Source organism: Oratosquilla oratoria, chromosome 18, assembly GCF_046742065.1.
Source record: "Oratosquilla oratoria isolate Oo_2021 chromosome 18, ASM4674206v1, whole genome shotgun sequence".
NCBI classification, from domain to species: Eukaryota; Metazoa; Arthropoda; class Malacostraca; order Stomatopoda; family Squillidae; genus Oratosquilla; species Oratosquilla oratoria.
Genome location: NC_134794.1, coordinates 38,301,230 through 38,324,725, shown reverse-complemented (window position 1 = coordinate 38,324,725; position 23,496 = coordinate 38,301,230). Strand labels below are relative to the sequence as shown.

The window sequence follows — 23,496 nt, the reverse complement described above, 5'->3', positions numbered from 1 at the left end:
GAACGGTCATCTTGTGAACGGGCGGGGGTTGTTTCTATCTCTTTTCTCTCTCTCCTCATTTTCACTCTGCTCTGATTCTCACTCTCACTCACTCTCTTTTAACTCTCACTCTTGCTCTCACTCTCATTCTCACTCCCACTCTCATTCTCACATCTCCATTTACTCTCATTCTCACTCTCACTCTCACTTTCACTCTTTGCTGTCACCCTCACTCTCACTTTCACTCTTGACTGTCACCTCTCACTCTTATTCTCATTCTCCACTCCCACTCTCACTCTCACTCTCACTCTAACTGGCCCTTCTGTTCACCTCCCCTCCCCTTTTCCTTTATAATCTCTATTTGACTTTTAATGAAGAGGTGGTACGCATCTTCCTACTGCAGAGACATGTCGAGCCTGATGTACCCTCTGGCTGCGCGGGACTACTACATCAGGGTGTTGGACAACAAACACCTTCGTGGGCCTCGGAGCACCTCCTCTTTCCTCGACCTCTCCGAAAATCGCATCGGGTGTGCTACTCCTTTCACCGTCCCTGTTCGGGCCTCCAGTTCCCGTCATGAAGGACTTGGACGAAGACGACGTTTTCCATTCTCTTCGGCAGCCTCTGGAAGCCCTTCTCGATGAGGCTCACAGGGCCTACAGGGAGCAGAACCTTCAGCGGCAAGGACCCTGTCGACTCCGTCCTTGAGAAGGGTGTCCCTCAGAACCTCGTCAGGTGGTTCTTGACCATGAAGACGAGGACAAAAGCCAGGCCCTCAAGGTGAGGCGGCGACACTGCGTGGGGCGGTACAAAACCTTACGCCTTTCGTCCATCTTCGGAGGCTTAAAGGACGTGGGACCTCTCCGGGAACAGGATTTCCATCCTCGACGATCGTCTTTCTTCAGCGACCTCATTGAGCTCGGGAGGCTCATCCTCAGCAACAAACGAATTCGAGGGATGGGACGAACACGTCTTCAGCAAGATTAAGAATCTAAGTGAAATTGTCCTCAGGTTCAATAGGATTCGGCAGCTCTCGAGCTGTATGATGGACGACCTGGGTCTGACCTACACCCTTCTAGACCTGAGGGACAACATACTGGCCTGCTCCTGTGAGCTGCGGCAGATGGCTCAGCTATGGAATAAGAGCGACTTCGTCAAGTGGGATGGTGTTTGTTACATGGAGAAGCCCTTCCTACCCACCCCTATGCAAGACTACCTGAATGAGGACGACTGCCCCATGAAGGAGAGTCCGGACTTCTCGACGATAATCGCCTCTTCTGTCGTCGTCGCTTTGGTCATCGTGACAGCGGTCGCCACCTACAAGAAAAGATGGTAACTAAACAAAAACTTAATTTTTGTTCTCCTTACATGTGTGTACAGAGGCCTACACACGCAACACAAAAACACACCAAGGCAGCAGGACAGGAGTCATAGTAATGGATTCAAATTGGACAAATTTAAGTTTAAAGGGGAAATAGGCAAGAACTAGTTTACCAACAAAGATGTTAACGAATGGAATAAACTTAGTAAACCTGTAGTGAGCGCTGAAACTATTAGTTGTTGAGAAGATTAGATAATTTTATGGATGGGGATGGCAGGTGGTAATGGACATGTAACTGCCTGGTGTAGGCCTTATGGTCTCTTGTAGTCTCCTCTGTTCTTATGCTCCTTAGACGCTGGTACCTGAAGCAGCTGCGTGGGTGTGGATGAATAGTACCTCATGGCTTGGGTACCTCGTGAACAGTACCTCTCTGCTTCATATCTTAGATAACCTACGATTACTTAGACTGGGGGTTAGGTTTGACTGAATGTTATCATGATCGTTATTATTATCGTTTTCTTGTTCCGATGTCCTCGTTACTGTTCGTTATTTCAACCGAAACGTAGAAGAGGACTGAAAGAACCTCAAAACGGGGTACCAAGCAGGTAGGGGGGGGAAAGTCTCACCGTTGCCGGCCACTGTAGGGCTACGGGTTTCCGGTCATCGAAACTCGAGCCAGTAATTGTTGTTATATATTTATGCCCTGCATCATTAATCCTTTAACCCTTGTTCGTGAAAGTGGAGGTAGTGAATATCATTACATAATCACGTCCTGCTCGAGGTGATCGCAGTTCGAAATCTGCCGCTAGTGAGTTGGACCAAGGGCACGGTTCATTGAATTTCACGCTGTAAATTTCTTTGTGAGGGACACCGTCCTAGTCCCCTGATAGGGAGGATTCGCGACTTTAAACCAAGTCATCATTAACCCCCTTCCTTTTATCTCTGCCAGGTATATCCGCTACTTGGCCTACAGTGCCAGACTCCGCATCAAAAAGTATCGGGAGGACGTGACTTCGAACCGCCATGCCTTCGACGCTTTCGTCTCCTACGCCAAGGACGACCGTCAGTGGGTCTTCGAGAACCTTTTGACCAAACTGGAGGAAGGCGGCAGGTCAGCTCACATACCAAGTTTCTGTAGCCTAGGTATAAAGCGAGACGAAGGCGACGCAACGCAGACCAAAGGCAGACTTCCTGTTGCCGAATAAAAGTACAGTTTGAGCTTCTCTCTCACTTGAAATGTTTCTAAATGTACAACCTCAGCATTTCAAGTGAGGGAGAAGTTCAAACTGTACTTCAGTTCAGCAACAGGAAGTCTGCCTTTGCTCTGTGCTGCGTCGCCTATGTTCCCTGCGTCTCAGTTTGCGTTTAGGCTTAGAGTTCTTCACACCCGTCGATTTTTTTTTTTTTTTTTTTTTTTTTTTTTTTTTTTTTTTTTTTTTTTTAACAGAAACGACTTCGGATACAATCTTCCGTTGTTTGAATTTCCAAATGTCAAATTACATTTGCGTCCTACACTGAGAACCTGAATAACGAGCTAAGAGAAGTTAAAATTGTACCTATGTTAAACACATTGTTGAAATGTTCATAGAAAAGTTTAGAATACTGCAGGCGAAGCCATCTTTCATCTGTTCAAACTCACAACATTTGACGAGAATTGAGGATGAAATGGGTGTTACGGTTGTATTTCCATACTTTATTAAAAACCATTTCATTTTCATAATATCAAATAGATTTCTCCCCCCCCCACACCCCATCTTCGGAGTTCTAGGATTGGGCGAAAGGTTTGAAACATTACCACGTTATCTAATCACAGAACAAATAGGTCAGACATTTTTTTTTCTGAAGACTTGTACTAATAGCCTTCTGAGGATGATAGAGGTGCTTTGCACACAGCCAATTTGGTCAAAGGGGAGGATCATTAAAAGCTCGTTTGTGTACACAGCATATCTCCGTCCAGTAACGCACATCTGTAACAAGACATTAATACCTTCTATAGGTATCGCGTCTGTGTGCATGAGCGGGACTTCACAGCGGGCCAGGTCATCACAGAAAACATCATCGAAGCCATCGAAAAGTCGAGGAAAGTAAGTGATTCACACAACCTCTACAGCCCCGTAGATCCAGAGGTCTTGTTTCAACTCGCACATGCTCTGTGTGATCACTGAGGACGAAGGCGAAAGGAAAGCGTAGATACCTTTGCCCCTAAGATACTACGCCAGGAGACGCTGATTACCTGCGGCCGACCCTGTCACCTTTCCCCTATTAAGCGATTTGAGGGACTGTTAGAGGGATCAGTTAACCATCAGTCATTGCAGGGAATTGGAGAGGAGTGTGGGAATCGAACACGCGACTAGGTGAATGCGAGACCAGTACGCTTCAGATGACGCCATAAGCGCTCTGCGTGAAAGACGTCGCCACAAAACCTGAAATATAAAGACCAATTTATTAACGCGTTCACAACAAATTACTTTTTATCATTGCCGGACATTATGTCGTCCGGTGCCGTGATCGTTAGAGTACTGGTCTCGCATGCGCTTAGTTGTGGGTTCGAATCCGCACTCTTCTCCGATTCCCAACAGTGACTGTCTATGAAGTGCCCTAACAGTCCCCAGACCGCGTGGCAGGACAAAGGCGACGGTTCCGCCGCCGCTACTCAGTGCCTCCTTGCGTATGCTCCTCACCTTCAGGCAATACATATAATAAGGAGTTTAGATTTAAGTTTTAATGTATACGCACTCATGTCCTCAAACTTTCTTCTTCCTCCTCCTCCTTCAGGTAGCACTAATGTTTTCAAACTTTCTAGTGTAGGCCTTATGGTCTCTTGCAGTCTCCTTCATTCTTATGTTCTTATGTTCTCATGCCCTTCTTCTTCTCCTTCCTTCAGGTCATTCTCGTCATATCGAGGGCGTTCGTGGCTTCGCCCTGGTGCATGTTCGAACTCCAGATCGCGGCGCACAAGATCCTCGACGAGAGGAGGAACAAGGCCGTCCTAGTCCTCTTGGAGTCTGTTCCTCACGACGAACTCCCCAAGCACCTCCGGGTCCTCATGAAGATGAGGACCTACATCGCGTGGGTTCCCAACGACCAAGGCCAGAGGCTCTTTTGGGCGCGGCTCTTGAGGGCCGTTTCCAAGCCCTCCGATAGTGAGGACGTCATGGCGTCTTCTACAGGAGTTCCCGAAGAAGAAGACTCACCACCATCACCACCGCCAAAAAGCTCTAGTAATAACCTAAACTCATCCACGCAAGTGATCCCATCCTCCTCCCTCCCCTCTTCACCCTCAGCAGAATCTTTCAACCAAGAAACCGATTTGAAATGTAAATATTCTTCAGGTAATACTCTCTCTTGTCCGTCTGTACACCCACCTTCTCTCTCGGCCTCCCGGACGTCCCTTCCGCCATATAAGTACAAATATGTCGATTCAGGGTTCTGCTCCAACGCCACAAGCTGGTCAGAACTTTCTGCAGGACAATTGTCCTCGATGTCGTCTTCTGCCTTGTCCTTTTCGGGGACGACTTCGACTCTGCCTTCGTCGAGAACGACCTCATCCTCGTCCTCGAGTATTCCTGCAATATATTACATTCCCCCCTCCTCCTCCTCCTCTTCCTCTTTCAATTCAGCTCTTATCAACAAACAGCCAGTTTCTTCCCAAATTTCCTTCCCCTCCTCTCCCCTTTCCTCCTTTCCTTCCTCCTTCACTACTTCTTCCCCTTCCTCCCTCCCTTCCTCTTCCCCCTCCTGCCTTCCTTCCACCTTCAATACCTCTTCCCCTTCCTCCTTCCCTTCCTCCCTCCCTTCCTCTTCACCTTCCTCCCTCCCTTCTCCCTTCCCTTCGTCTTCCCCTTCACTCCTCCCTTCCTCTTTCCCTGCCTCCTTCCCCTCCTCCTTCCCCTCCTCCTTCACATCAAATCTCCGCCCAACCTACCTCCCCTTTTCCTCCTCTGTATCATCGTCCGTCCCCTCTTCGCCTTCCCTAATCTTGTCCCCGCCTTCACCCTCAGTCTACTCGACAGCATCGATAAGTAAAACAAAAACAGTCCCTTCTGGGGTTTCTACCATCACGTCAAATACCGAGGCCGATGTCCAGAGAAGGGTAAGAGACTTTCGCAGAGTCGGTGAAGAAGTGGCGTCACTATAGGAAAGAAAGTGATGTTCAAATGTTTTCTGAAATGCCAAAGACTGAAAATTAGTTATTAGTATTTCTCATATGAAGAGACTAAATTACGTGTGATTAGTTGTCCTCTTTATAGACTTTGGGAAAGTAAGTAACAATAGATATAGAAATAAACAAACGAGTATTTTAAACATTTAATCATGAAGCGTGTTGGCAAATAGTGCGTCATGTTCAGATAATTAATGTTCCGACTAAATTGCAATGCACTTATGAATTACCATTGATCATGAAGCAATTAATTTATTTAAATAATTCAACTTTGAGTAATATCTATATATTCAAATCTGGAAAAACAAGATAACGCCCCCTTGAGCTTTCCACCAATCACAGCGCGCCTCGCCTGTACTCTCTGCTCCCACCCTCACTCAAATCGATTTTTATTGGCGGATAGAACCAAAGGGGGCGGTGTCTCCTTTTGCCAAGTTATGATATCGATTCAAGCTCTTGAATTCTAGATTATAATGATAATAAATTTATTGAGTTAATAGTGATACTGAGATACACTGACAAAATACAATTTATGTAATTTCTAAAACAAGTCTATTCTGAGTACATGATGTGCGAGGCATTGTTGTCTATATATGATGGTGCCTCTGCTGCAACCGGGTGGTGTTCGGGGTCTTATTAGTGGTGATAAGGTCGAAGGTTGTCGGTGCGTTGCTAGTGAGGTTTAGCTGGTGTACAATTTCACTGATGTTGAAGCGATTATAGTGGGGATAGAGGGGCGCCTAACCTATAATTCTCATGTGATATTTAGAAATTAACCTCATTGAGACCATGACGGACTTTGTACATTTTATTCTGGCTAACATCGGATGTCTTTACCTAGCAAAGGGCAGGACCCGTGCTGAGAAAGACTAGACACTCTTTACATATTATGTTCTGGTTCAAACCAGATGATTTTATTCAGCTCGGGGCAGGACCCCGCGCCGAAGGAGCCGTGTGTATTACATACATAGTATGAGTACCCTAGACACATACTTTGCCATGTAATCGTTAGCTAGAATTAACAAACATGATGCAGCTCACCTAGTAGTATCCTCTAGAAATAGTTTCAAAAGCCTCTCTAGGCATTCTTCCCTTTTAGGTTTCTCCTCTAACCACCATTATTTTTAGAAATCTAAGCAAATAATAATGATAGAAAACAATATTTGCTCACGGTTATGTTATTAGCTTCTATATGAAGTCTGGATGTAATATGGGAGGTAATTTGCCTTGCTTAGCCTAAGCTCAGTGAGACGCAGGCGACACAGGCCACGCAGCACAGATCAAAGGCAGACTTCCTGTTACCGAATTGAAATACAGTTTGAACTTTTCTCTTTCTAACTTGAAATGCTGAGGTAGTACAATTAGAAGCATTTCAAGTGAGAGAGAAGTGTATTTCAATTTAACAACAGGAAGTTTGCCTTTGCTCTGCGCTGCGTAGGAGTTACTGGATTGGATAGAGTGAGAAATGAAGTGATAAGGAGAGCGGAAGTGAAAAAAAGAGATGGCAGGTAGGGTTGATGAATATATAATCATTGGGATGGTTTGGACGTATGGAAAGAATGAGTGATGAAAGAATAATAAACGAGGTGTGGAAGGCATAGGCGGGGGGAGTGAACTTGAGGGGACGACCGAGGTTAAGAGGCGTTGAACAAGAGGGGAACGTCTGTTGAGCAAGGAAGGGAGAAGGCAGGAGATAGGGATGTGTGGAGAATGACTGTGTACAGATGATACTGCTATGCAAGGAAGGGAGGGGACGGGGTACCTATGTATGAATGATATTTTGACGCAGCCCGGAGGGATTTCTCCCCGTCTTCTCTTTTTCTACATGAGGGAACAGAGAAGGAGTGATGGTCGCCGATTGAGTGAAGTGACCTTGCTGTGGATGTCTGTGTCTTGCTTTTGACCCAGGGCAGTGGGTGGTATACAGGGATTACCCGCCATCCATGTGGAGCTAGGATGAGAGGGGGGAAAGGGTGGTGGAGGGGAGTGTAATGGGTGGGAGTAGGTACGTGCCTTTGACTTGGCTAACTCTCTGATAAGGGGAAAAAGCTCTTGGTATATACTGTAGATAAATATAAATGGTCGCTTGTCTTGTCATGTCTTCAGCCATAATATTGGACCTCTTTCCTTATCTTTGAGCAAATATATGGCTTAGTTATCTTTGCCCTTAGTACTATATAGGCAATTGGTCTTGGCTGCCATAAGGTGATCATCTAATTTACTCATAATTCAGCAAATCTATGACAGAAAAATGTGGAGAATTTATTCAAATTAAATAAGTTATATTGTCATTGTGTATATTGTATATATTTCAGGTTATGTAAATATAATATTTTGTTACATATATATACATATATACATATATATATATATATATATACATATATATATACATATATATATATATATATATATATATACATACATACATCTTTTTTCAACCACAAATCACTTTTAATTCCAAGCCATCGTAGTCGAGACTGAAGAATCGCTCGATGGAGGCATTCGTTGAAAATTGAAACGTGGACGAGCCGAGGATTCGAACCCAGCTACCCGTAACAAAGTTACAGTGATAGCGTATTGGTTTAAGTCACTGTAACTTTGTTACGGGTTAGCTGGGTTCGAATCCTCGGCTCGTCCACGTATCAATTTCCAACGAATACCTCCATCGAGCGATTCTTTAGTCTCGACTGCGATGGCATGGAATTAAAAGTGATTTGTGGTTGAAAAAAGATATCAATTGATCACTGGGAACGATTCAGTGTATATGTGTATATATATATATATATATACATATATATATATATATATATATATATGTATATATATATATATATATATATATATATACACGCCTACACACACACACACACACATGCACACACACACACACACACACACACACACACACACACACACACACACACACATATATATATAAATATATATATATATATATATATATAATATACATATATAAGTGTATATATATACATATATATACATATATACATATATTAATACATATATCTATACATATATATGCATATATGTATACATATATATACACATAAATACACATGAATACACATACATACACATATACACACACATATAAATATATATATACATATATATATGTGTGTGTGTGTGTGTGTGTGTGTGTGTGTGTGTGTGTGTGTGTGTGTGTGTGTGTGTGTGTGTGTGTGTGTGTGTGTGTGTGTGTGTGAGTGTGTGTGTCTGTGTGTGTGTGTGTGGTGTGTGTGTGTGTGTGTGTGTGTGTGTGTGTGTGTGTGTGTGTGTGTGTGTGTATTCACTTGGTCTTTGGATCACGTGTTGGACTCGTGATCAACAGCTATTTCCCTCCTGGAAGAGAGCTCAGAGCTCGTAGGTCCGATCTATGGGTAATGCTATGACCTTGCACACACACACAAACACACACCCAACTCCCCGCCCACGAGAGTCAGAGTACGACCCGAGGCACAGCGATACCGAAATAATTTCGGCCCTGGGCAGGATTCGAACTGGGTACTAGGAGCACTTCTGCTTCCCAGTTCAGCGCTCTACCAACTGTGTGTGTGTGTGTGTGTGTGTGTGTGTGTGTGTGTGTGTGTGTGTGTGTGTGTGTGTGTGTGTGTGTGTGTGTGTGTGTGTGTGTGTGTGTGTTTGTGTGTGTGCGCGTGTGTATATTTATGTGTGTGTGTGTGTGTGTGTTTTCTGCTCAATTAATATCAATATTAAAAAAAGAGTTTTCACATTATAAGTGGACGCCTCTGTATGTAGCTATCAATGTTTAGTTCTTTGTTTCTGTCTCAATTTTAGTACCCTCTTCTTTACATCATAATGTAGTTGTTGTTACTGTTTTTGGACGTCTTATTTCTATTTGTTCTTTGTCTTTTTTAATTGGACTTAGCTGAATTTAACAAGTAACAGAGCTGGATCCAAGTACAGACGAGTGTACTAAAGGCCAAATCCAAGTACTTCGATATTTTTCAAGTACAAGTGCAAGTACAGTCACTTTTATATGTACTTAAGTACAGGCCCAAGTATATCCTATTGTAATTAAGTATTTTTAAGTACTTTGTGTGATAAAAAAATCCTCACATAGATTCGTAAAGCATGAAATTTTGTAGTTTGCGTTTGGTTTGTACACGTTGATGAGTACACTGTTAAAGGTGGGATTCTTTATAGAAAAGTAAATGACACATCACTTTTTATCACAGAATTGCAAAACTAGAGCATATACTTTATGAACAAATTTAATAATTAATATTCCCTATACTGCAGATACAAAAGGCTATCCATATATTTCTCATATCAGTAATAAAACTAAATTTAATGCAGATTGTGTGGATAAGTATTAGGGCATTAAAAATGTCCCTTGATAATATACCCGGTAGTTTTATAACTAAAAATAACAGATTAGTTAATTTACCCAATAGTATCATAGCAAAGTTTGCTAGAATCTATATACCAAAATATAACTTTTGTTGTGTGTGTTGTGACTGTGTGTTTTACATGTGCTTTGTTAAATTACCGTGTTGTGTATATACTACATGTATTATACTGTGTGATTTAAATTATATGTATATAATACCATCATTTCTTCAAAAAGAAAAATAAAAACTCACATAAAATAACTTTTTCTTAATTATAAAAAATAAAAGATTATAATTGCTAGATACTATTCTGAACTATTTAAATTTATTATTGTCTAAAATTTATATTATTTATTTTAAATAACATAACTTATATTTATATAAAAAAATTATTGAATACAAAAAATTAGGATACAAGATGAAACAAAGAAAAGATGATAACAATTAACAATCAAACAGTAATTCACAAAAAGAAACAACGGAGAATGAAATGAAATATACAGCGTACACATAGAAACAATAAAAAAACAAGATTAAGTATTAAGTACCAAATACAAAAGTAAAATGCACTACATATAGAGATTACAATATTATGATAAATTAAAGGTTATTAATTATAATTCTAAAATTATAAAATATGTTATATAATTTGTATAAAATATATTAATGATATAGATGTATATAGAATCACATATATTTACAACATCATTTTATATCTTAATACAACTTTTATGGTCTGTTCATTTATATACTTATAAATTCAATTATTATTTGTCAATGATGGTCCTCCTGTGTATGATAGGATATTAACATGTACAGTATATAATAAAATCATTGAACATTATTGTCTATTTAAAAATATAAATATCATATATAGATTTGTATGGTAATACTTGGGAATGAATAAATGCACAATAACTTCAAGGGTTTATAGATGAAACTAACCTTAGAACAGTTACAAGATTTACAATACTTTCTCTCTATACCCAATATGAATCACTCCTAATTAAGGGATGCATGGAAATATTTAACATACAGTTACCACGCTAACTTCCATATTACGGTCTCGTTGTAAATATGGATATAGAGAGTTAATAAATCTGATTCAAAAGAAAAGAAAAAAAAAAGTTTTCTCGAACACCAATGTATTCAAACTCTGACATGTACATTATGGTTAGGTCGATCGACAGCTATTACCTTTGGATGAGAGCTCAAGCTCAAAATGAATCTATGTAATGTTGTGACCTACACACTTACAGCATACAACTATACAGAATTGAGTGCCGGCTCGCAGTGCAGAATGCTGAAATTATTTCAGTATAATCAAACTCAAAACGATGGATTAGCTGTTCTTAACGGTGTTGTCGAACCGTGTGTGTGTGTGGTGTGTGTGTGTGTGTGTGTGTGTGTGTTGTGTGTGTGTGTGTGTGTGTGTTGTGTTGTGTGCGTGCATGCGTACGTGCGTGCGTGTGTGTGTGTGTGTGCGTGCATGCGTGCATGCTGTGCATGTGTGTGTGTGTGTGGTTGTGTGTGTGTGTGTATGTGTGTGTGTGTGTGCGCGCGCGCGCGTGCATGCGTGTGTGTGTGTGTGCGTGCATGCGTACGCGTGTGTGTGTGGTGAGTGTGTGTGTGTGTGTGTGTGTGTGTGTGTGTGTGTCTGTGTGTGTGTGTGTGTGTGCGTGTGCGTGTGTGCGTGCGTGCGTGCATGCGTGTGTTGTGTGGGTGTGGGTGTGTGGTGTGTGTGTGTGTGTGGTGTGTGTTGTGTGTGTGTGAGTGTGTTGTGTGTGTGTGAGTGTGCATGTGAGAAAGAGAGAGAGAGAGAGAGAGAGAGAGAGAGAGAGAGAGTGCCTGTCCATCTAGTTTCAGTATATATGCAAAAGGCAACACTCGTGTGATTTCGTCTCCTGTTCTCCAGTTCATTATACCCAGCTTTAAATTCATGTATCATTCCAATTTGGTCCAAATCCACACCCACAGGTCGAGGGTCACCAGGCCTCCTGTAAGAAAAAAAAAAAAAAAAAAAACGGTAATAAAACCTCAAATTTGGCTGATCACCACCCACGCGCCCATGGGCCCGGGTTCCTTCCGTCTACCTCGCCGTGCTCCGCGCACGACTCTCTTCCTCTGGGACAAATTGTTGACATGACGATTTTTGCCAAAATCCATGGGGTACCGCCCCCCACCCCACTATTTTTTTGGAGGGGGGACATTTTGATCACTTGCCTCGACTGGGTCACCACATCAATCACAGGTTGAGAGCCACCAGGCCTTCTGTAGATTGCACTTGGACACCACTCAGGCCAAAGACACGGGTGCCGGAAGCAAAAATGAGAAAATTAAATAAAAAGTTCAACTATGGCTGGTCGCCACATACAGTTTCATATATATATATATATATATATATATATATATATATTATATATATATATATATATATATATATATATATATATGTATACATATATATATATTCATATATATGTGTATATATATACATATATATATAAATACATACATATATATATGTATATATATACATATATATATATACATGTATATATATATGTATATATATGTATACATATATATATATATTATATGTATATACATATATATGTATATATATACATATATATATGTATATATATATATGTATATACATGTATATGTATATATATATATATATGTATATATTATATGTATATGAAGAATATATTATGTATTATTTTGAATAGATTATTAAAAATCTGCTACTTTGACCTTTATGTAATCACTGAAGTTGTAAATGGGAGGTAATTCTTAAAGTAAATCATATGGGAGCCTTTTATTCGAGCCAAAGTGGACAAACTGAGGAAATTCCGATATTGACCTATTAATGGAACTATTTATGCAAGCTTGAATCAAGGGAACATGTTCATCCCAAGAAGGGCAAAGATCAGAAGCAAAATCTCGTAGAACATTGAGAATCTTTCTATTCTAGCGTTCAACTAAGCTATTTGCATTGGTTCAAGACGCATGCGCAGCCTGATGTAATATATCTTAGTGTCAAATGGGTAATTTCTCAGATTATAAAAGCATGAATGCTTGATTGTTAAATACTTTTCAAGGACTATGTAGGCAGAGTTCCCTGGAAAAATGATATCTGGGAAAATAAAGTTAACTTATATTTCAATTTTAACACCATATCTTTAAGCCTCTTTTGTAACTAGTTAAGAAAATTAAGTATTCTCTCTGTTCGGGTAACTTTAAAAACAATTAAATAAACATTCTTTAATCATTGGCCTAAAATGTATGCAGAGGCTTTCTGCTACAAATGAAATATGAAAAATCAAAAGAACTGACTATGCTCCAAAACTTTACTCATGGCCTGGCAAGAATGGTCAATTTCTAGTAAGTGAAGACTGGAAATGGAAATGATGAAGAGGCAACTTACCTTCTTCAGCTCTCATCATTGTCAGGGAGCGGTAGCGACTCACTCTCAACCCACATGGCTACACTAAAGGTATTCAGTTCACTTAAGTTGTTGTCCAAATCAGTGACTATGCAGTCTGGATACCACAATGCAGTTTCATTTGTGTTGCTAATATAATTGATCACATCACCTTCATGAACATTACGGAAAGACAAACGGTCATCTTTCCATTTCCTTGTTCATAGAACATTAAAGGTGACCTCAGAGTTATCCAGGTCTATATTCGTGACTTTGATCAATTCTATATCCACATACACTCTTGTTGCATCTGAACCTTTGCTTTGTGTTGGAGCCATGTCCTTCTGATACCCATCTGGAATAATGACAGTCTCACACTGCCTTTCGTCATCCATTACGGGACAGTCCTTGAAATGATCACACACAGCATCCCTCTTAATACAGGAATAGTCAGCACAAGTTTTGGGTATTTTAAGTTTGATGCTATTTCATAAATCCCTAAACTGTACATAATAAACAAATGGTCACTTGAATCAAATTGATATTGAGGAAGGGTAAGATAAACTAATAGATTTATTCTAAATGCATTTTGTTGTCAATAAACAACAAATTTATCCTTGGAGATAGTTTCACCGGAATTTTATAGACCTGGCTCAGACGCATTTCTACACGATAAACCTGAATCGGCTATTTGAAAAAAAAACGAGAACCTTCCCGAAAAATGAGTATGATTTCTGGATTTATCATGCAAAACTCTAATAGGAAATGCTAATAACGTTTTTGTTCCAAGGATTTTTTTTTTTTATGCAGCCCAGTGTTATTGTCTTCTTTCACCTGACCTCACTATAGGGCAAAAAGTTTCCTACGTGCCTTATCCTCTTCCTTTGCTTTTGCAGTCATTTGTAATGCAACTACTACTAACGCAACCAGTTACCCTTTGGCCGCCAAGAAGGTGCCAGGAAGTATATAAAAAAGGACAACTGGGTATAGAAGGGGTTAAATGAGGAGCCGGGCATTCTCCAGAAATGGTCGTCGTTACGACAGAGATACCCATCAATGTCTCGCTTATTTTCTTGTACACAACAACGCCTTTACGCTGCACACACGCCAGTCTAATACGTTTGTCACTATGTGGAAGCAGAATGTCTGAAGAAAGGAGGTACCAGTTATGGTGGATTGGCTGGGTGAGGTTATTTAATGTTTGTTTTAACGAGTGGGTAGAGTGCCGGAAGGAATGGAGGAGTGCCTGTATGTTTCCGCTTTGCAAGGGAAAAGGGGAACAAGTGTGTGAGCTGTAGTAGTTTCAGAGGGGATCAGAAGGTTTGAGTGTTAGTTGGGAGGGTTTTGGGAGGGTTTTGATTGAGCGGGATTAGCGAGGAGGGAATAGAGGGAGTAAATCGGTTAGGGACAGTGGTCGGGTTAGGAAAGATAGGGTGTTGTGTAGATCAGTTTTTTTATGGTATGGACAGATATGTGAGAAAGCTATTGGAAAATGTAAGTGGATGTTCATTTGGGCTTTTATAGATCTGGAAAAGACTTACGACAGGGTAGACAGGAAGGCACTGTGGGAAGTACTGCAGATATATGGGATAGAAGGAAAGCTGTTAAGAGCAGTGAAGAGTTTTTACGAGAGTAGTAGAGCTTGTGTTAGGATTAGAAATAGAGAGAGTGAATGATTTGAGGTAAAGGTGGGACTTCGTCAGGGATGTGGTATGTCACCCTGGCTGTTCAATCTTTACATGAATGGGGTGGTGCAAGAGGTGATGCAAGGGTAGTGGGTCAGGGATTGGAGATGATTAAAGAAAATGGAGAAAAGTGGGAAGTGAGCCAGTTGTTGTTTGCTGACGACACTGCGCTTGTGGCAGGATCAGAGGAGGGGTTGAGGAAGTTGGTGACAGAGTTTGAGAGAGTGTGTGATAGAAGAAAGCTAAAGATAAATGTTGGTAAAAGTAAGGTGATGAGATGTACAAAGGGAGAGAGTGACAGCAGGCTGAAAGTGAGCATTAAGGGTGAAAGACTGGAGGAAGTGGATAGTTTTAGATACTCGGGTGCGAATGTGGCAGGAAAGGGAGGAGTGGGGGTGGAGGTAGAATGTAGATTGAGAGAAGCGAGTAAATGCCTTGGTGGATTAAAAAATGTAATGAGGTTATATGAAGGAGTGATTGTGCCAACAGCACTGTACGGGGCAGAAACATGGAACATGAGAGAAGAAGAGAGAAGGAGCTTGAATGTGTTTGAGATTAAATGTCTGAGAAGTATGATAGGGGTTACTAGGCTTGATAGAGTGAGAAATGAAGAGGTGAGGAGGAGAACAGGGGTGGAAAGGGAGCTGGGAGATAGGGTTGATGAAAGAGTATTAGTTTGGTTTGGATACATGGAAAGAACGAGCAAAGAAAGGTTAGTAAAAGAAGTGTGGAAGGCAGGTGTGGAAGGAGTGAATATGAGGGGGTGTCCTAGGATGAGATGGATGGATGAGGTGAAGGAGGAAGGACGGGAGAGGACAGAAGATAGGGGTAAATGGAGAGGGGTTGTGTATAGATGATGCTGTGATGCATGAGGGAGAGTGGGTGGGGGATGGGGGGTGAGGAAGTATGTATGAGAAAAAGAAAATTGACGCAGCCCGAAGGGATTTCTCCCCGTCTTCTCTATGCTGAAAGTTTTAATTCCTTGATATGACCTCTTAGTGATTTCCGTACCAGCAAATCCTCTCTGTCCATTATTCTTGCAGTTTTCTCTCATCTAATTATCACTATCATGTCTCTCTCTTCGCTCTTCCAATGTCCATAGTCCTAAACTTGTTTCAATTGTTCCTCGAATGTCTTGTCATTTGGACTTGAGATAATTTTATTTGCTACCCTCTCTATCCTTTCTGTTCTCTCTCTCTCTCTATCTATCTATCTATCTATATCTCTAACTCTCTGTCTCTCTTTATCTCTTTTTCTATCTCTGTCTCTCTTTCTCACTTCCTCTGTCTTTGTCTCTCTCTTTTTCTTTGTCTTTGCCCCCTCCCTCTGTCCCCCCCCCCCTCTCTCTCTCTCTCTGTCCATCTGTCTGTCTGTCTTTCCGTAAGCTCATTGAGACGAAGAAATGCTCTTTGGTACTTGGTGGTTGATGATTTAACTCAGAAGTCTATTCTGGTGCTTATATTGCATTTTGCCTCATAGAGAGAGAGAGAGAGAGAGAGAGAGAGAGAGAGAGAGAGAGAGAGAGAGAGAGAGAGAGAGAGAGAGAGAGAGAGAGAGAGAGAACGAGAGAGAGAGAGAGAGAGAGAGAGAGAGAGAGAGAGAGAGAGAGAGAGAGAGAGAGAGAGAGAGAGAGAGAGAGAGAGAGAGAGAGAGAGAGAGAGAGAGAGAGAGAGAGAGAGGGGGGAGAGAGAGAGAAAGAGAGAGAGAGAACGAGAGAGAAAGAGAGAGAGAACGGGAGAGAGAACTAGAGAGAGAGGTGAGAGAGAGAGAGACCGCGAGAGAGAGAGAACGAGAGGGGGAAAGAGAGAGAGAGAGAGAGAGACAGAGAGAACGAGAGAGACAGAGAGAACGAGAGAGAGAGAGAGAGAGAGAGAACGAGAGAGAGAGAGAGGGAGAGAGAGAGAGGAGAGAGAGAGAGACAGAGAGAGAGAGAGAGAGAGAACGAGAGAGAGAACGAGAGAGAGAGAGAACGAGAGAGAGAGAGAGAGAGAGAGAGAGAGAGAGAGAGAGAGAGAGAGAGAGAGAGAGAGAGAGAGAGAGAGGGTGGGGAAGAGAGGACGGAAATTACATATTACCAGACATCTTCTCTTTCCCTCATGACGAGCATATGTTGGGTTATGTCCAAGATGGTCTCTTTCGTCCATTCGTCGTATTCTAAAAGGACCAATTGTCTCTATGAGGATATAAGTAATAAAATATCTATTGGAAACTTTCATCTGCACAGTAATATCTTATGAAATACTACTAAGTATCAATGTTTTCGTTGAGATAAGCGTTATTTTAAAAAATCAGAAAAAATGAATTATACGAGTTAAAAACGTTGCCGTGAATGAGATTCTATTTTTTATTTATCATCTAGATATGTGTGTGTGTGTGTGTGTGTGTGTGTGTGTGTGTGTGTGTGTGTGTGTGTGTGTGTGTGTGTGTGTGTGTGTGTGTGTGTGTGTGTGTGTGTGTATTTACCTAGTTGTATTTACCTAGTTGTATTTTACGGGATGGGGAGCTATGCTCGTGGTGTCCCGTCTTCATATCTCATTTTATCTAAACTATTTTTAAATTCATGTATTGTTTTTGCACACACCACTTTCTCATCTAACTTGTTCAAACTGTCTATTACTCTGTGAGGAAAGCTGTTCTTTTTCAAATCTCTTCTATAGCTGTCTTTTGTTATTATTTTCTTTCCGTGTCCTCAAGTATTTCTGTCATCCCATTTTATCAGATTCTCTCTGTCAGTAATTTCTTTGTCTTTCATGATCTGTAAATAACTATCAAATCTGCTCTCTCTCTTCTTTGCTCTAGTGTCTGTAGTTCAAGTTTTTCTAGTCTCTCTTCATATGATAGTTTTGAGAGTGTTGGTGCCAGTTTTGTAATTGCTCTTTGTATTCTTTCAAGTTTTTTTATACATTTTTTTGTACTTGGTGACCATATCGTTGCTGCATATTCCAATCTTGGTCTTATCAGGGTGATTAGGATTTTCTTCAACCATTTCTTCATCCAGGTATGTAAATGCAACTTTGATTGTTCTTATTAGGTTATAAGTCTCTCCAAAAATCTTATTTATATGTTTCTCAGGTGACATATTATTCATAACATGGACTCCCAGGTCCTTCTCGTTTTCTACTTTTTTTATTCCTTCTTCTCTCCCAATTTATATGCTCCTGTTATTCTGTTTTTGCTTTTTCCAAATTCCATTATACTACACTTTTTTGTATTGAACTCCATCTCCCATTTCCTACTCCATTCTTGTACTCTATTTAGATCTCTCTGTAGTGATTCACAATCTTCTTCAGTTTTCACTCTTTTCAGTAGTTTTGCATCATCTGCAAAGAAGCTCATATAGCTTTCTATTCCTTCATCCATATCATTAATATATATAGCAAACATTATTGGGGCCAGAACTGTTCCCTGCGGAACACCGCTTATTACTTCATCCATTTTGAGTGCTGGTTTCTTATCACTACTCTCATTTTTCTTTCTTGCAAAAAGTCCTCCATCCAATTTAGTAGTTTGCCCTGTATTCCTCCTTCAGTTTCTAATTTCTTAAGCAACTTCTTATGTGGTACTTTGTCAAAAGCTTTCTTTAGATCTAAAAATGCACAGTCCGCCCATCCATCTCTTTCCTGTATTATATCTATTAGTCTTGAATAGAAACATATTAAATTGGTGACGCATGATCGTCCTTGTCTGAATCCAAATTGCCTTGGATTTAACACTGTTTTTTTCTAAATATTTTACCCATCTGCTTTTGATAATTCTTTCACAAATTTTTGCTATTGTACTTGTTAGAGAGACTGGTCTATAGTTGGTAGGGTCTTCTTTATTTCCTCCTTTGTATATAGGTACTATGTTTGCTTTTTTCCAATCTTCTGGAACTTTTCCTTCTTTCAAGGAACTATTTAGTATGCTATGTATTTTGTCTGCCAGTTCATTCCTGCATTCTTTTAGTATCCAGTTTGCTATTTCATCTGGTCCATGCGATTTTCTGACATCAAGATTACTCAAGTGTGTTAATATTTCATTCTTTGTTATTTCTATTTCTTCCATAGGGGGGACTTTCTCTTTCCATTCTTTCTCTTCAGGTTGTATGTTCTCCCTTGTAAACACTGATTTAAAATGTTTGTTCATAATTTCCGCCATTTCCATTTCCTCAGTGTATTCAACTCCCTCCTGTCTTAATTTCTCCAAGTCTTGTTTGTTTTTCAGTTTATTGTTTACAAATCTGTAGAATAGTTTCGGTTGATCTTTACACTTTTCTATGATATCTTTTTCATATTTTCTCTTTTCTTCTCTGCACATTTGTACATATTCATTTCTATAGCAGGTATATATTTTCCATTTTTCAGGTCTTCTGTCTTTTTTCCATCTGGTCCAGGCTTTGTCTCTATTGTCTTTTAACTCCCTACAACTTTTGTTGTACCAGCATTTTACATATTCTTTTTCTTGTTTTTGTCTTGGGACATACTTTTCCACTCCTTTTTTGTAAATTTTTGTCAAAATATTCCATTTCTCTTCTACTGTTGTTTCTTCTTTGTATATTTCTTCCCAGTTTTCCTTTTGAAAGAATTCTCTTATTTTATCAAAGTTTGTTTTTTCATACATCATTCTTCCTTTTCTGTATTGTTCATTTCTTTTCATATATTTTTCTTCATTAAGTTCCAGTTCAATCAATACGTGGTCACTTTTACTTATTGGTGTTTTATATTCAATTTTGTCCACTATTCTAGGTTCGGATGTAATTACTAGGTCTAGTTTCGATGGCTCTTCTTCATTTCTATACCTAGTGTTCTCCTGTATCCATTGTGTCATTGTATGGTCAGTAACCATCTCGAGTAGAGCGTTACCCCATGAGCCGTCTCCACCCTTTACTGTCATTTCTTCCCAGCAGATTTCTTTGCAATTAAAGTCGCCCATCATAACTATTTTTCCTCCCTCTTCCATTATCTTGTTTAATGTTATCTTTGTGTCCTCTAACATACTTTTATGTTCACTCTCTTCCCATGAGGCTGTTTTTGGGGGCACATAATTTATCACAAACTTTCTGTTCTTCTTATCTCTGTCTTCTACTTCCATCATTATCATTTCTACTGTATTCTTTCCATATGTGACACCCTTCACGTTTATATCCTTCTTAGTTAGGAACATAACTCCACCCCCTTCCTTTTTCACTCTGTTTCTAATCCAATAATTATATGCATCATGTCCTACACTGTTGGGTGGTAGTGGACCTTTTAATTTTGTTTCTACAATTCCCATTATGTCTGGTTCTTTTTCTTTCAAGTAATCATTCAGTTCATTCAATCCTGTTATTAATCCATCTATATTTGTGTAAGACACTCTTAGTTTTCTGCCACTTCCATTGTGTTCTCTGTTTCCCTTTTGTTTTTCTCTTGTATGTCGACTTTCTTCAGTTTCATATTCACTACTCTCCAATAGAATCTCTCTTTTTCTGACTCTGTTCTTATCTCGTTTTTTTCCTTTGCTTCAAGTCTTTTCTGTTTTTCTTCCTCTCTTTCCTCTTTATTCATTTCCCTTTTTATCCATACCTTTTTATATTGTTCACTTGTTGCTAGTTTCCCTGTTTTGGATAAGATATTCTCAGCCGTAGTTTGTGACCTGAATTTAATCTTGATTGGTCTGGTCTTGTCTGTACTATATTTCCCTAGCCTGAATTTCTCTTCGATTTGTTTCATTATTTCTGGTTCATCTTCCTGAACTAATTCTAGTAAATTTCTTACTTTTTCATTTTCCTCTTTGATTCTTGTGGTTCTATCTGGGTTATGTTTCTCTTCCATTCCTAATATAATTATACATTTCTTTTTGTCTGCTAAGTCTCTTACTATATTCTCCTTCTGTCTCATCACTTTAATAACTGAGTTTTCAGTTTGTTCATTCATTTGCTGTCTGATTATGTCAGTGAATGCAACCTTGCTATTTTCATGAATTTTTTTCCAACCCTCCTTGTTTTTCCATATTATTCTCCTTTAAGACTTTATTCTCATCTTTTACTTCTTTTAACTGTTGTTTTAATTCTTCAATTTCCTTAGTTAAGTTTTTGTTCGCCCTCTCTAGTTCTTCCAATTTTTCAATTCTTCGTATCATACTGTCAACATTACCGAACCTACGCTCCAAGTCCTCGATCATCTTATCGACCTTCTCTTCTAGTCTTGTCAGTCGGGGGCGGGGGGGGGGGGCGCGGCCCCCCTGTGTCCCCCCACCCTCTTTAAATCCCTTGAAAATATTCTCATCACTTTCTACTGTATTGCTCCTATCTATACTTCTAATCTTTACATTCTTATTAGACATGTCGTCATCTTCCAGCTCGTCTTGCGGTCGCTTGTTTACTTTTCGGCGGTCTGTTAGGGCCAAGTCCTCTACTTCCTCATTACCTTCCATTTCCCCAGCAATCCCTCCCCTTCTCCTCTTTCCTTACTTTCCCACTACCCCACGAGCAATTTCCCCCCACCCTGTAAATACAAAAAGGCACTTCTCTTTGCGTTGGGATCCACAATCTGCACTTTTCTTCAGAACGTTCTTCAAGCCGTCCGTTCGTTGAAAGTGTGTGTGTATTTACCTAGTTGTATTTACCTAGTTGTATTTTACGGGAAGGGGAGCTATGCTCGTGGGGTCCCGTCTTCATATCTCATTTTATCTAAACTATTTTTAAATTCATGTATTGTTTTTGCACACACCACTTTCTCATCTAACTTGTTCCAACTGTCTATTACTCTGTGAGGAAAGCTGTTCTTTTTCAAATCTCTTCTATAGCTGTCTTTTTTTATTTTCTTTCCGTGTCCTCTTGTATTTCTGTCATCCCATTTTATCAGATTCTCTCTATCAGTAATTTCTATGCCTTTCATGATTCTGTAAATAGCTATCAAATCTCCTCTCTCTCTTCTTTGCTCTAGTGTCTGTAGTTTAAGTTTTTGTAGTCTCTCTTCATATGATAGTTTTGAGAGTGTTGGTGCCAGTTTTGTGATTGCTCTTTGTATTCTTTCAAGTTTTTTTTATACATTTTTTTGTACTTGGTGACCATATCGTTGCTGCATATTCCAATCTTGGTCTTATCAGGGTGATTAGGATTTTCCTCACCATTTCTTCATCCAGGTATGTAAATGCCACTTTGATTGTTCTTATTAGGTTATAAGTTTCTCCAAAAATCTTATTTATATGTTTCTCAGGTGACATATTATTCATAACAATGACTCCCAGGTCCTTCTCATTTTCTACTTTTTTTATTCCTTCTTCTCCCAAATTATATGATCCTGTTATTCTGTTTTTGCTTTTTCCAAATTCCATTATACTACACTTTTTTGTATTGAACTCCATCTCCCACTTCCTACTCCATTCCTGTACTTTATTTAGATCTCTCTGTAGTGATTCACAATCTTCTTCAGTTTTCACTCTTTTCAGTAGTTTTGCATCATCTGCAAAGAAGCTCATATAGCTTTCAATTCCTTCATCCATATCATTAATATATATAGCAAACATTATTGGGGCCAGAACTGTTCCCTGCGGGACACCGCTTATTACTTCATTCCATTTTGAGTGCTGATCTCTTATCACTACTCTCATTTTTCTTTCTTGCAAAAAGTCTTCCATCCAATTTAGCAATTTACCTTGTATTCCTCCTTCAGTTTCTAATTTCTTAAGCAACTTCTTATGTGGTACTTTGTCAAAAGCTTTTTTTAGGTCTAGAAATGCACAATCAGCCCATCCATCTCTTTCTTGTATTATATCTATTAGCCTTGAATAGAAACATATTAAATTGGTGACGCATGATCGTCCTTGTCTGAATCCAAATTGCCTTGGATTTAGTACGTTGTTTTTTTCCAAGTATTTTACCCATCTACTTTTGATCATTCTTTCACAAATTTTTGCTATTGTACTTGTTAGAGAGACTGGTCTATAGTTGGTAGGTTCTTCTTTATTTCCTCCTTTATATATAGGTACTATATTTGCTTTTTTCCAATCTTCTGGAACTTTTCCTTCTTTTAAGGAACTGCTTATTATGCTATGTATTTTGTCTGCCAGTTCATTCCTGCATTCTTTCAGAATCCAGTTTGCTATTTCATCTGGTCCATGCGATTTTCTGACATCAAAATTACCCAAGTGTGTCAATATTTCATTCTTTGTTACTTCTATTTCTTCCATAGGGGGGACTTTTTCTTTCCACTCAATCTCTTCAGGTTGTATATTTTCCCTTGTAAACACTGATTTAAAATGTTTGTTCATAATTTCTGCCATTTCCATTTCTTCAGTGTATTCAACTCCTCCTTGTCTTAATTTCTCCAAGTCTTGTTTGTTTTTCAGTTTATTGTTTACAAATCTGTAGAATAGTTTTGGTTGATCTTTACACTTTTCTATAACATCTTTTTCATATTTTCTCTTTTCTTCTCTGCACTTTTGTACATATTCATTTCTATAACCAGTATATATTTTCCATTTTTCAGGTCTTCTGTCTTTTTTCCATCTGGTCCAGGCTTTGTCTCTTTTGTCTTTTAACTCCCTACAACTTTTGTTGTACCAGCATTTTACATATT

General features: G+C 39.6%; 1 protein-coding gene across 1 annotated transcript; it reads left to right on the top strand.

Annotated features, from left to right (window-relative positions):
• The first annotated feature begins 619 nt into the window (after positions 1-619).
• Positions 620-7,843, top strand: LOC143034836 (uncharacterized). Its single transcript, XM_076201181.1, has 5 exons — positions 620-759; positions 853-1,311; positions 2,250-2,411; positions 3,297-3,384; positions 4,185-7,843. The coding sequence occupies exons 1-5, from the start codon at positions 620-622 to the stop codon at positions 5,436-5,438; spliced, it is 2,103 nt and encodes a 700-aa protein (XP_076057296.1). The 3' UTR covers positions 5,439-7,843.
• Positions 7,844-23,496: the final 15,653 nt, after the last annotated feature.